The 14,724-nt window shown below is 40.6% G+C and overlaps 1 protein-coding gene across 2 annotated transcripts in view; it reads right to left on the reverse strand.

Annotated features, from left to right (window-relative positions):
- The window catches only part of LOC109030866 (arrestin homolog), a 389,313-nt gene that overhangs the window by 100,659 nt on the left and 273,930 nt on the right, over positions 1-14,724 (reverse strand). For both annotated transcript variants that reach the window (XM_019042046.2, XM_019042047.2), the window contains one exon: positions 7,973-8,020. In XM_019042046.2, coding sequence (XP_018897591.2) covers positions 7,973-8,020 — 48 coding nt within the window. The remainder of the gene's footprint in view (positions 1-7,972; positions 8,021-14,724) is intronic.

Here is a 14,724-nt window from a genome sequence, read left to right on the forward strand (position 1 = left end):
CTAAGTCCTTCTACTTTTCTTCCAATTTTTTTTCTTCTTCTTTCTCCATCTTCTGTATTTGTAAACTTTCTCGTGTTAATTTTTCCGGAGGTGTAAATGGCCTCCAATATTACGGCTATTGGTAAAAATAAGGTCATTCTACCACTACTTAATTACTTTTTTCCCCCCTCTGTCCTCAGCTTCTCTTTTTTTCTTCTCTTTTACCAGAGAGCAGACGTAACAGTCAGTGATGTCGACTAAAAAGGAAGAAAATTGAAATTTCGAGAATCAAGATCTTAAATGTTTCTTGGAGAAATGGAACAGATAATACACCGACAAAAACGGCAAAATCTCAAAAATGGAGTGATGGACATACTTCTACCGAAAAATCGGCTAAATTCGAAACAAACCTATGGTTTCGAATCTCCATGTTATTTCCCATCAGAAATGAAAATGATGGGTTCACTTCTACATTATTTTATCCGACATATTTATATCGATTCATGTCACGATCGGATTTTCAATCATTTTCCGATCGAATCGGTGTCGATCGCGGTTAACGTCGATCGATTCACGTTTTTATTTTTCGATTGAATACATTTACCAATGTACCATATCAGAACGGGGCCTCTAAAATATGTTGGCCCTATTCTAAACCTGTCGGATTATGTGACCAATACCTTTTCCTTTGCGCATAGCAGCATCGAAAGGTACTCAAGAGCTGTTGTCACACGATAAAATCGAGGCATCACATGACCAAGCTCAGAAAGTTTTGGATGAAATAATTATCAGCTAAGATGGCTCACCCATCCCATCAAATACCTCCGGGCCGCTGGAATTTGACAAAAAAGTGTCTGACCTTGTTGATTCGTTGGCTCCATTTGATCGTGAGGCACTATAGCTTAGGTGCGAGTGGATTCGAGTGTGAACTACAGAGATTTTCCCCGATCAAAATTCAACGTGGGCCTAAATCTTGCTTCGCACAGGAGCGGCACCCTGATAGGTGCTCTTGGGCGCTTTCGGGCGCTTAATAATATCTCTATTCGGGCTACGCGTTTGCTGCCGCGTGGCCCTTTGAAGTGTTCCCGGTGGACGTGGAATCGGAGTGATAAATTACGTAATGTTTTCTCGCCGTTTTAAGTGCAACCGTCGCCGCTTCTCTCGCCCCCCCCCCCCCCCTTGTCACTCAGTTTTACTGCCGTCCAAGAAAGAACCCCTCATACACATTTGATCCAAATTTCCTCCGCTAAAATGTCAATTTTTGAGGAGCGTTGTAAAAATTTTCCTTGAAATTTTCAAATTCAATACTGGAAAATTGGGAATGAAATTCTGGAAAATATCGAGAGATAGATATCCACAAGCTTTCCGGCAAAATTACACTTAATCGAGGGAAATTTGGCAACGCATGCGAACGCTCATTCGACGTATTTCCTCAGCACAGCAGAGCTTTAGAGCATCGTGGGCCCCTTTGCAGGTGCCTTTCAACTTTCCAGAATCCGCAGAGAGTGATGAGATGAGGCCGGAAATGTTTCACGGTCGGGTGCGTCTTTGTGCCATAATCGTCGTTTTCAGACGAAATAACGTAACTGCAACTCACCGTTTCAACAACCTCTCAAAATCTCAACTCGCAAATTGTGTTTTTGATAGGAAACTGTGGGGGGTTTCTAACCGAAAATTGTCCTGATTTATCCTCTCGTTGTACACAAAAATCAGCGCAATTTCATATAAATCGTACCTTGGCTGACAAAAGGGCGTAAGTAGACTTGGCCTACGTTTTGCAATTACGAACTAAAATCTCTGAATCAGTTTAGAAGTAGCGTATAAACCATTAGTTTCCCTGGGCAAATACGTGTTTTTATAGATAGTCCGGAAATTGAGATTCCTAATTGCGAAATGTTGTCCACTTGGAGATGAGATCGAGAAACCATTTAGTGGTTACAAAGACGACAGGATTCATCGCGAAGTGTACTTATAACCTCTACCAGGAGGTCGAAGAAAAATTGCACTTGTATTTTTGTAAAAAAAAAAAAAAAAAATCAAAGTCAGGATATTGAAGCGTTTTATGTAGCCAAAGCGACTTACATACTGTAATGAAGTTAATTAAAACTGCAGCCTTGATTAGTACAAGTTTTACAGACGGCGGAGGGGATGCTGCCCTCTTCAAATAGAGTCCAAAGTACATTGAGCAAACAGACGCGAGAACGGAATTTCAACAACAAAACCTTGATGCAACTATTCGTGTTCGATTGATATGTGTGTTGCATATCCAAAAAATGAAGGCGATTTCGCGGGTGTACCGTGCAGTCCTCATCCAATCAAAGACCTGTTTGGGCAACCCTCCATCTGCCATCCATATCAAACCAGCTGCCTGTTTTTGATTTCGTGCCCAATATCGTTCTCAACACCCATTACATTTATTTCATCCTTCGTTCATTTACGAATGCTCTCTCCGCGATACCCCCGCAGATCTCTGCCAAAAGTCCATTTCAGTTGCCTTTCGAATTCCCTCAATTTAATCTACAAGTGCCAGGCCTCACTTCCATATGTAATGATACTCTCTACGATGATGCTGTAGATCCCCTAACTAGCAAGTTCCTCTCTAAGAACCTCTGTGGTAGTATTACCGGCAATTAACTCTCCACAGAAACCAGCGAAAAATATATCCTAACTGCATAAAAGACCATACATGAGCGTCTTTGCCGAGGCATATGGTCAATTCCAGGCTTTGATTCTTTGTTTCATTATTAAGTTTTCAAAACGGATAGAAAAAAGTATTTCGAGGCTTGAATCAGCAACCACGGCAGTTCACTGAAAATTTCAGTCAGGCTGCCTTTTGTGAACTGTTTAGAACCATTGTCGCTCTTCAAGTGAAAGGCTCTTTTTGATCTAATCAATCGGCCCTTATCACGCCTTTTACCATTGATGCGCTTATTTCCGTGCCTTTTCGCTTCATTTTCTTGAAATCATTTCTCTGAGAATATCAATGACTGAGGCTCATTCGTGCTTGCTTCCTTTGAAAAAAAAAAAAATAAAAAAAATAGAGGGCAAAGAATCTGCCGGAATTTCATATGAGTTCATTCATGAGAATCATTCCTGAGAGACCGTAAGGAACATTTGATCCAACGGAAAAAATAAATTTCCTGCCAGACGCACCCTGAATATCGCACTTACTCTCCTAATTTTTCTGAAATTTTAGAAGATTTCGCTAGAAGGTAGAGCGTATAAGTATCAAAATTCGACCAATTTTTCAGAAAAATATTAAGAAAAATATCGTGAACAAATTTCGAGTGAACATTTTTCAAAAACTAGTCCCACGATTTTAAAAAAAATACTTGGCAAATATTGGAGCAAGCATTTTCTTAAAAACACTGAGAAGCCTCAGAAAACTAAAGAAACTTACACTCTATAAAAATTGGTTGATACCACTATAATGGATTAATGTTATCTAATTAGCGCTGGCGCAAGATTGACCCATTGTACAGATGAATCAAAAACACGGAGCAAATGTTGACATAACAACACTAAAATGGGCGTATTTATGCGAATAAAGTATGTGGAGGTGAAAAGATGGGTGTGCTCGTTAGTGCTCGGGCCACATGAATGAATGGGAATTTAAAAGCGCCAGTGACGTCAGCTGCAACGTTCGAGGAGCCACGACAGGGAGATCGGTGGCGAGACTCTTGGACTAATGACTTATGAGCCTTGTCCACAACGGCTCACGAGTTAGCGCTCAGTTCCTCTTGATTTAATGTATAATCCCGCTTTTTTATTTTCTCAAAAGGAACTTTATCCACTTTTACATTGTTTCTTATACAGCTTCCACAAGCACACCCCATCTTTCCACTTCCACATAGTTGTTTTTAGCATAAATACGTCCAAATAAAGTATGTTGTCTCTAGGATGCAAACTCAAATCCAGCCTATTTCATTTTAGCCTCTCATTTCATCACCAATGACAACTCGGAAAACCGGAAACAGATGGGTGTACGATCTATAAATAAAATTCGCCTCCTAACAGGTGATTCTGACGTAAACAAAAATTTCCATTTCGACCGCTGATCAATCATCGAAGTCAATGTGCGGGGGATGCTTTTCCCTCCAAAAGGAGAAACAACCCTGATGAATTTTGTCAGAAAGGACTGATCATCCATTACATCACGCTGATATTCCTAATTTTAGCCTTCGTTTTGCATCGTCTCATGCATCGTCTCGGAGACTTGAAATCCTCTCTAAAACTCACACGGTTAAAAGCAGCACCGTTTTCTGAATGACATTTTGAGGGAAACGGAATCGACACCAAGAAAGACGCACATTAGTATATCGCCTTAAATTATGAAGGTATAAGCAAGATAGCATACTCCGTATACAGTAGTTATCTCTTCGAAAATGACGAACCGCTGGACACGGTTAACGAATTTAAGCACTCTAATACATAACTTGTCTTTCACTAAATTTCGCGTAGAACACGATCCGCGCGATGAAAATTGCTGAAATAAATGTCGAACCAAAATATTTCACGTTTCGCGAGGTTACCGTCCGTTACGATTATTAGTTCATACGTACTGTCCAATTTCAACCTCCCGCTTACTCCAATAAGATCGCTCTATTTTCCATTGGTCTTCTTCGTCTATCACTTTGTCCATCAATTTCAAAAATCGTCCCGTATCTTCATCAAATTCGTCTCCAATTGGAGTGCGTAACAGTCGTAACACCCTTTGCTCCGATACCAAATATCCGGCTTCGGGAACCTCGGTGCCGAATCGCCTTGTCTATTCCGCCTTAGTCTATCCGGTGGCGTCTGGGGGGGGGGGGGATTTTGTTTAAGGAAACCTAGATTAAAACGAGACAAATTGATTGAATTTCTGAAAACTTGATTTTTTTTTTTTTTAAATTAATTGTTATTCAACTATATTCTACGAAAAATAGCGACGAGAGAATCTCTCGCTGCCGTGTAAACGGGAGATGGACAATTTTTTACTTCGATATCATGAGGGGTCATATTTGGCCACTCCCTCCCCCAAGGTTTTAGTGAAATGACGCTACCGCCTATTACTTACTTTTCACCAGTAGGATCACTCCATCCCATTGGTTTTCTTTATCTACGACTGTGTCTATAAATTTCAGTAATCGGTTGGCAGGTCACATTGTCATGAAATTGGGCTCGGATATGAGTACGTAACACCCTTTGCTCCGGGACCGGAGATCCGGCCTCCGGAGCCTCAGTTCCGAATGGCGTTGACGGGAAAACCCGCTTTCGACGGGAGAGGGGGTGGAGGGGGCGTGTATGAGCGACAGGGCTGCAAATCGGATCAGGCTCCCCCGGCGAGCACCTGTGTCTCCGAAGCGGGGCGGAGGGGCGCACGGCGCACGGCAAAGGCAACGACTCAACCTCACGCTGACGCTTTAACGCGCTAATGCCGATTTGCTAAGCACTTTCGCCCCGGCCTCGGTCCAATCCCCGGGATCGAATCCCGATAAACGTGACGCCTTTGTTGCCACTTTTCATAACCAATCCGTCTCTACTCCCGTCATGGCTAACAGAGCAGTAAGTGTCAAATTTTCGAAATCCAGTTTCCTTCAAAATTCGTCCGATCTCTTTTAGACGAAATCACTAGAGCAGCTAAAACGGCGTAATTCATTTAAATTGTAAAAAAAAACGCGACATACATATAAGAAAGCCGTATGGGCGCAGAAAATGACGTAGTTTCAGGCAAGACAATAGGAAGTTACATTTTTCCTCCAGAGAGCCAATGAAAACAGTGTTTTCAAGTCAAGAGCCGCCCTCTTCTGGTATCGATGACTGCAATGCAAAACCACGTGCTCTCGCTGCGATGTTTCAACATTCCCACTCCTTCATTATTTTTTCAAAAAGATATAAACCAACTTTACACCTTGATTTCTATACACAATATTCTGATGACAGAAAAGAAAAATTGAGGAATTTTCCAAAAATACGATAAGGTGGACTAGTTCCCCCCAAAAATTTATTGAGTATGGTGGGAAGTCTGCAACATCGCAAACGGAGATACGTGGTTTTGCACTTTGGCCATCGATGAATATTTCCTCTCCAAAATTCCACGCAAAACATGAGTTCCGGATTCAGGTTGTCACATCTTCATACTATAGAAACTGTCATGGTATAGTGTTTAGTGTATGATTTTACTCGAGGAGATTATTTCCTTTTCTATTATGAGCGGAATGTTTCAATTTATGCATCGAAAAATGTTAATATCTTTGTTAAGAGCTACTCTCAACAGTCTCGTTGCAAAAATCATGTTCTGCGTGAAATTTGGATCAGAAATCATACATCATATAATGCGCAAAGTCCTGCGTAAGTAAAGTAATGCGTAGAGTAATGCGTCCTGTCTAGTGGCTCATTGAAAAGGAGGCGAAAACGCCTTCAATTCTTGGTCATGCAACACGCGCATTCATCAGATACGAATAGTTGCATCAAGGTGTTGTTGTATAGGTGACGTTTTCGCGTTTCACTTGCCACTGTGCTCTACACGTCATTTGAGGAGGGCAGCTATCTCTCCGCCGTTTGACAAACTTTTTCGTCTTCAAGGGAGCAATTTTAGTGAACTTTATGCGTATTTAAGTCGTATTGACTACATAAAAAGCCCCACAATCTTAAATTAATACGAATTTATGTCTGTTTACGGACTGAAATGAAACAAATTTCCTAAGAGGTAAAAACCATTGAAAATTGTAGTATTACTATGTTCGTAACTTAGGTAAAATTTTGGCTTGAACGCAACTTTTCGTTCTCAGTTGAAACAGAAAAAAATTGAGCCTCACTTAACTTATTTTTGGGGATACTACTGGTGCCTTTTTCCGTTTGGCCTTCAATACGCACCAAATATCGTTGCCCGCCTGACGTAAGGGCGTACCACAATTTTCACGCAAACTGTTTTACATAATAATTTATGATTTTTAGGGCTCATGCGGAAATTGAGATAGTTCTTTGTCAGAAAAGCGACGATATTCGACCCAACTTGACAAAATGATCCCATGGTCGTTCCTTTCTATTCGATTAGTAATTTTTTTTCGATGCGAAAAGTTTTCTTTTGTGAGAGTCTCGTTAGAATCATCCACTGCTTACGGCAGGAATTTGTCTGATGTTTTTTATCAACCTCCCTGAAACCCCCCCCCCCCCCTCCACCCCACTCAATATTAGTGACGCACATCGTCTCTGAACGACTTTTTTCTGCGTAGGCTGTCAAAAAAAAGTTTAAGACACGTCTACAGATTAATGAAATTCATTGTTTTGTCAACAGCTCGGCAACAGCGCTTGCCTTTGCAGCGAGAAAATTTATTCTCGATGTTTACAAGCCTCATAAAAAAAGCTGCTTCTTTTCGCTGATGTTGAAAGCCTCTTACTTGAGCTGGTGCACGTTCCTACATAATACTGGCTTAAGCAGAATGGAACTGTTTTGTTGGATAAGAGCGTAAACGCCATCGCGATCTCGTTAGACTTACGTCTCTCTTCTTCGAACGGTCCTTCTGGAAAGTGAAAGAAAGAGCGCATACACAAAAAACAATTTTTACCAGAACAGGAGGGATTATTCGCCGCGGAGCAGGTCCAAAAGAATTTTAGGAGATTTTGACGAAAAAGTGAACGAGACCGAGCTACGATGAAATAAACGTGGGGCTGTTCCGTAGCTTCCAATATTATGTCCCCCTATTTAAGAGAAGAACAAAGAGGGAGCTAAATCTGAGGGAACTTAATTGCATTGCAACGTTGCTAAGTTCTGCTTGGAATTTCATTGATTTATCAAAAACGATTGATATCTTTCCCAATTATTGGCGTCATTTTCTGTTGTTTAACGAAAATTCCTTATAACCATTGTAACATGAATCATAGCCAAAATGTAAGAGTGATGTAAAAATGAAATTCCCATCCTTCAACTCTCTCAAAATATTAAAAATAGAAAATAAAAGGAAAGAAAAACATTAAGAATGATCGCACTGGCAAAGTGATAAAAATGAAATACCTTTGTGAGGAGACATCAGCGGATTCTATTGGTGACTTGAGGTCGTTCCTGAAACATAAGAAAAATACGGCCTGTTAGCAACAGTGACTTGGAAAATTCACAACTCAATGAATACTGCGGATGAATGACTGAAGAAGGGAATAAATGAATAGGAAAATGAAATTTCCTTTAAATTTTCAGGAACTTTAGTTGAAATTGCGAACAAAATTACATGAAAAATTGGAAGAAAAATATTCATATGTTTACTAGGAAATTCGTGTTTTATCAAAGGATATTTGGCAACGCTTGAAGGTTCATACGGCGTTTTTCCTTAACAGGGCAGTGCAGTCGAACGACGGGCTCGTTCTGTCCTATGCTTATAATGATTTTCCATGGCGCTTGGATCCGTTTGACAGAGCGCGCTATATCTGGGATTCTTTACTCCGCAAAAGGAACTAAAATTGACATTTAGTTCCATGTAGCAGAAATACGTCCGACTATCCTTGGCAACATCTCAAAATTTGGTTTTATACCTCAGGTCTGTTCTTGTGCCAACCCAACTATCACTTATTGAAACCCATTGATGATACCTTTTAAGCACTGATTCAACGTGGGAAAAAATGGATTGCTGATTTGACAGTTAAATTGTTGAAAAATGTGTCCGGCATGTTTCAAATGTACTGGTAAAAAGTTAATTTAACCGCGGGGTGGTTAGATTAGCATTTTTTATGGTAAATTCTACATTGAAACATGTCGGACATATTATTTAACAATTTAATTGTTAATGAGCAATTTCATTTTTCCCGTGAATACTGACGCAATATTCTGCCAATGAATCCAATAATTTTGCACAACTGTTGAGCGAATATCGCTTAAGCATCATTGTCTTAACTGAGCTGGCGGACCACTGTCTAACTGGAGGAAACTTTGTTTCGTGTTTCTAGTCGGTTGCAGCTTTGTTTCCGGGAGTCGGCGCGCCGCAAACACCACCGGATTCTTTTGGCGCAACTTGAGACGCAACTCGAATGCTCAACGAGCGACTTGTTAAGAGTCGCGCAGTGGTGAGACAATGGAGTCTTCAGGAGAATTTCAACTTCATCGCATTGTTTACTGTTGAACTCTTATTGACGGGAACTTTGAACCCGTCTGCATAGAGTCGGGCGTAGCGAGTTTGCGCCTCACGCCAGCGCGCCTTCAATTTTGCAGATGCAACGCGGACATCCATCAATCACGAATAGTTGCATCTCTGCGCCGCGCCGTCATCAATGTGCGTTCCTTCCCATGCTCTATCTGTATGTGTATTGTGCTCAATTTCGTTTGTCTTAGTTGTGGTGCTTGAAAGACTAGATAAGCAATGCAGCGTTACCTTCGTTTCCTAAAAACATTTTAAAGAAAATTTCGTTACGTAGTGCTTTTCTTCATACCTTACTTAGAGGCTCACTTTTGAAACATAATGTTCAATTCATCTTAAAAGTAACATGACAACTTTTTTTAAATTGGACCGTTTTAAGAAGAATGTAATTACGCTGCATCAGCTATTGCCAAATGGAATTGAGTACATAATTTTTTATTTAAACACGGTCGTGCGGATTTTTGTGAAAATTTCGGTGAATTTTTGCATAGTACAAAGCAAATTCTTTAACATTTTTAAAGGAATCCTCAAAAACTTCCCCTTGTAACAACTCAAACTGCCCAATTGAAAGTGGCAATAGCTGATGTGGCTTGGTTTCTTTCTGCCAAACGTGGTCCAATTTTTTCTAGGTTTTACTGACAGTGATGTATTCATGATTTAATGTGCTCGGTTTTAGATGGCCTGACAAACTATGCCCTAGTCGATCGTGAAAGAAGAGAAATAAAAATAAGAAAATAAGAAAATGAGAAATATAAGGAAAAGGAATTAGAGAGGAAGAAAAAGAAAAAAAAAAAAAGAAAAAGAAATAGAAGATGAAAAAGAAAAATGAATAGAAGGAGAAAAAGAGAGAGGAAGTAGAAAAAGAAAAGAAGGAAGAAAAAAGAAGAGGAAGTAGAAGGAAAAGAAGAAAAAGAAGAAAAAATAAGAAGAAGAAGAAATAGAAGAGGGAGAAAAAGGAAAAAAGAATCGAAAAAGAAAAATAAATAGAAGAAAAAGAAATTGAAGGAGAAGGCAAGGAGAAGGAGAAGAAAAAGAAAATAAGAAGAAGAATACGGTCACCCAGTCGGCCTGAAAATGAGAAATACTGCCATTGTGCGACGGAACTCCCTGCAAGGAATCTGGATGGAGGAATCCAGGGAGAACACGGAATTACGGCCCGGTGGAACAAGTTCGGCGTGTGCTGTTTTAGGAGATCAACATGCTAATCTGCTCTGCATTCCTCCCTGGAACGGAAAGGGTGGCGCGCAGGGGGGGGGGGGGGGCATTGAGCCGCGAAGAAAGTTTCTGGAGAAAGTTGGCGGTGGATCCGGTGATATGGAAATGGAGCGAGCGCTCATCTTAATCACCCGCCGAGCGAACGCTTGATTAGGGATTCATCCCGGCCAAAAACACGCATCCGCATCACCTGCCATCTTCACTTGCCACCAACTCAGATCCCACTCCCCATCTTCCGTCCGACTACACGCCGAGAAAAACAACGCAGCAACAACGCTTTACACAGTAGCCATTATTGAAAGTTGGCAAAATGAGGAAAAATAAATAGAAGGAGAAGAACAAGAAGAAGAAGAAAAAGAAAATAAGAAGAAGACCGTGTCGATCTTGTTATTCCTCTTTCAAGATAAGTGACCGCAAAATGTTCACATATTGAGTTTTCGGCCGAGTACTGGAAAGAATGGATTGCTGATTTAACAATTCAATTCTTTAAAAAAGTGACCGCCATGTTTCAAATGTACATTTTACAATAGTAATTACGGGTGTGATTAAAGTAGCATTTTTTTATTGTAAAATTTATATATTGAAACATGGCAGTTTTTTAACAATTGCATTGTTAAATCTTAGATAGATTGGGTTCCTCATGGGAGAAGACGTAGGGGACGTACAGTAAAATCGTGAATGGGTGGCATTCAAGATGAAATCACAAGATGCCATTTACCAGATGACCTCTGGATCGATAGGCAAGGATGCCGGTTAGGTGTCGCAGAGCGCCCGGGCGCGCTGTAAAGCGACTCGAATGTATGTATTGTTAAATCTCCGATTTGATTTTTTTCCGTGAGTACTTTTAAGGGCGGATGCATCATAAAGCCGAGTGATTCTACCATAATAGCTCTTTAAACGCAGGTACGTCCTTATTAAACATTTAAATAGCTGATTTAGAGGAGGAGGTTGCTTAAGTTTAGCACTAGTTGAATTGAAATCTCGGAGATTGCAAATGAACTAAAATAGAGTTGAGTGGAACAAATAAGGAGCAAGACAATAATAATGTGCAACACGAGATGGAAACCCGACATAAAAAAGAAGGAAAGAAAGACGTAGAAAAAGATGGATGGACGAGATTGTGAAGAGAGCAGGCGAGGAATGGATGGAAACAGCAAGGAATAGGATAGAATAGCAAAAGCTCCTACTTTCAGAATAATCGAACCCTAATTAATCAACCAAACTGAACTCCGAACCCGACATACTTCCGCTTTGGAGAGGCCTCTCCTTAAAAATGACGAGTTTTATTAATATTATTTATTATTATGCTTTAGTTACAAAGAGCATAATGTCCAAGGCAACTTTCCCAGAAAGACTCGAATTTTTTTCTCATCCAATCACATCGATCGAATCATGAGTGCGTGGTATCTGTAAAATATTGTCTCTGGTCTCAAATATTTTAGTATTCAAACTTCCAAAGGTCAAAACGAGGCTTTTGGAAGGTTATGTTTGGTCTGAAAAATGTTGATGAACGATTAATTGGATTTAAAAGGTCATGTGCCCATCGATCCCGGTGACATAACAACGTCGGCCTCCTGATGTAAGGACGTATTTGCACTTCGCAATGAACCCTATCGTCCATTTAACATAATGCTTCCCTGAGCTCATCTCCAAATTCATTTACGACTTTTTGTCAGTCAAGCGACGGCAAAACGAGGCCTCAAAAATTCCGAGCAGGCTAAAAACACGGATGAACTTGAAAGAGGAAAGTCGAGCCACTAAATGAAAAAATAACGCGGCATCGAGAGGGTGTGATCCGAGGGATCCGGGGGGGGGGGGGAGGTCTCGCAGGAAGAGATAGAGACGTCGTGTAGTGTGACGTGGAAAACGGATAAAAGCTTCAAATCTCGAGTTTCCTCGGAATTCAAGCACCTTGGATCCCCCTCTTCACTTAATCGGGGTCTCGCGGTTGTTTCCTCTCAGCTTTTGAATGCTTTTAAATTAAATATCGCCGGCGAACCTCCACGGTGTTGCACCGAAGGATAAGTAAATGAAAACTCCCGGATATCTGTCGGGGTCTATATAGTTTTGAGAGGTTTTATGACGCGATAAAGTCTAAAATACCCTCATACGGAGAAAATGAACACTACACGTTCCATTGTTGATTCACTTAACCGTTTTAGGGTACTTGAGACTGTCTAAGGCACGACATTGGTGGAGATTTCATACAGACATGGGTTGAAATTACTAAAAATTTGACTTTATATGATTATTTTACAGCCAATTTTGCCAAAATCATAATACACTATATCGATTTATATTGAAAACTATTTTTAACCTTACATCTGCAAAATTCCTTATTCGCAAATAAATGTTTATTGATAAAAGTTGGCAACAATTATTCTCTTTTCATTCAAGGTTTCTTTCATTTTTGGGCCCTAGGCAGTTTGCATACGACTGAGTGCCCATACTCTTCTTGTGAATGCACTTTAGAGAATTCGGAATTAGAGTTTTAATTTTTTTTTTTTTTTTTTTTTTTAAATGGAAAGCGTTCTCAAGAATATGACAGAGTAAAGTGCGCACGGTTTGGTTCATATTTATGCCACTCTGGGGCATAAACATGCACTTTAACGTGAAAAAAAAAAACCCGCAATAATTTTTCCTTCCTTTTTTAATAAGAGATATCTTCAGTTTTTCCCGCGAAGAGAGGAAAGATGCAGGGAAATTTTTTCTTCTGGAAACATTTTTGTGAAAACAAGATGTATTGAATTTTTCTCCCAAAATAATGTAACTCTACGAGGAAACTTGTTCATCCATAACATTTCTGTTTGCAGTAAGTGCGAATTGACGTAAAGAACATACATTTTCTTAATTATGAGTTTAATTCGAAAACTTGCAAAGCGTCCACCGTATTCTACGTAAAGTTTTTAAAGGGTTCTTAATTTTGTACTTTGTCCACTGCCGTACTAAAGAAGAACGCCTTGTGACTTGTGAGCCTTCAGACGTCACCGAATTTCTTTTGACAAATCGCGAATTTTCAGACGAATTCATAATTCTTTCTCTTCCGATTTTTCAGAGAGCTTCGTTGCGAATTTTATCTTAAATATATCGTAAAATTTCAGAATTTCAAAATAACTATTTTCTTAGAGGAAATTTGGTGACATTAGAATGATCACGCTAAGTTTTTCCTCAGCACGTCAGTCCAGTCGTCCATTGAGAAACATAAGAATGTCCCAACGATGTTTTTCCTGTGGATGGAGGAGCTGTCCGCAATTCGGCCACTCAGATACCGTCGCCCCTCTGACAAAAGGGCGTATCACAATTTCCTCGTGAGCCCTCTCCTCAATACTGCCGCGCTAAGGAAAAGCGCCGTATGAACATTCGAGAGTTGCCAAATTTCCTCTCAGAAAATAATTATTTTTTATGAAAGTCATGGATCTTTTTTCTTGAAATTTTTAGGAACATTGGGTGAAATTGTGAACAAAATTATTTGAATAAACGGAGGAAAAATATTTACAAATTTTCCCGAAAATTCATGATTTACCAATAGAAATTTAGCAACGCCTGAAGGTTCATGCGGTGTTTTTTCCTTAGCACGGCAGAATCTAACTTCAAGCTTTTCACGGCTCACATGGAAATAGAGATACGCCCTTTTGTCACTGGTGGAACTATAGTGAGGAGTCAATCATCCGTGCTCACATCCTCATCTCGCGGCGATAATTACAGCCGTAATCCACCGGAAACACCGGGCATACGAGTGACGAGAGGTTTTTCCGAGCGCCCCGCAAAACTTTCCTCGCACGAAAAGTTTCTCCCATTCCTCGCGTCCATCGTTGCCAGATTGTGCTGAAAAATCAGAACATTCTCCATTTAAACCCGTTTAAAAGATCTTAATTAAAGGGCGCAACCCGGCAACCTTGCTCGCGTCACAGCGCGCGGGAAAAGGCGGAGAGCCCCGCTCTGCCGCTTTTGTTGGACGCTAATCACCGGACCTCCAAATGAATGGACTTGGTCACCAAGGAAAGGACAAAAAGCGTAAGTACAAGTTTTAGGACACCCAACGCAAAACCGCAGTGATGACTCATGAATGCAACTATTCCTTGCCGATGGATGCACGAGGCTGTCTCGGTGGTAAATGCCAAGGCGCAACTATTCGTTCTTCATGGATGTCCGCGTTGCAGACCCAGAAAATGAAGGCTCTCTACCTTTCTCATTAGCAAGGCCTGAGTGGAACTACTTTTGCTCGTTGGATCCCCGCAAAATCGCAAATGCGCGGCTTGGAACACAAGGCGCATAAGTGCAGTTCTAAAAATTCGAGTAGACCCAGCCGCCTCTGCTGCGTGCCAAAGCTCGTTATGCTCAACAGGTGAGATACGTGAAAACGACTGGACCTCACTAAAGGCACAGTGGATACAAACAGGAAGGACAGGCGAAGGGGAAACAGCAG

This window comes from Bemisia tabaci, chromosome 5 (assembly GCF_918797505.1).
Source record: "Bemisia tabaci chromosome 5, PGI_BMITA_v3".
Lineage (NCBI taxonomy): Eukaryota > Metazoa > Arthropoda > Insecta > Hemiptera > Aleyrodidae > Bemisia > Bemisia tabaci.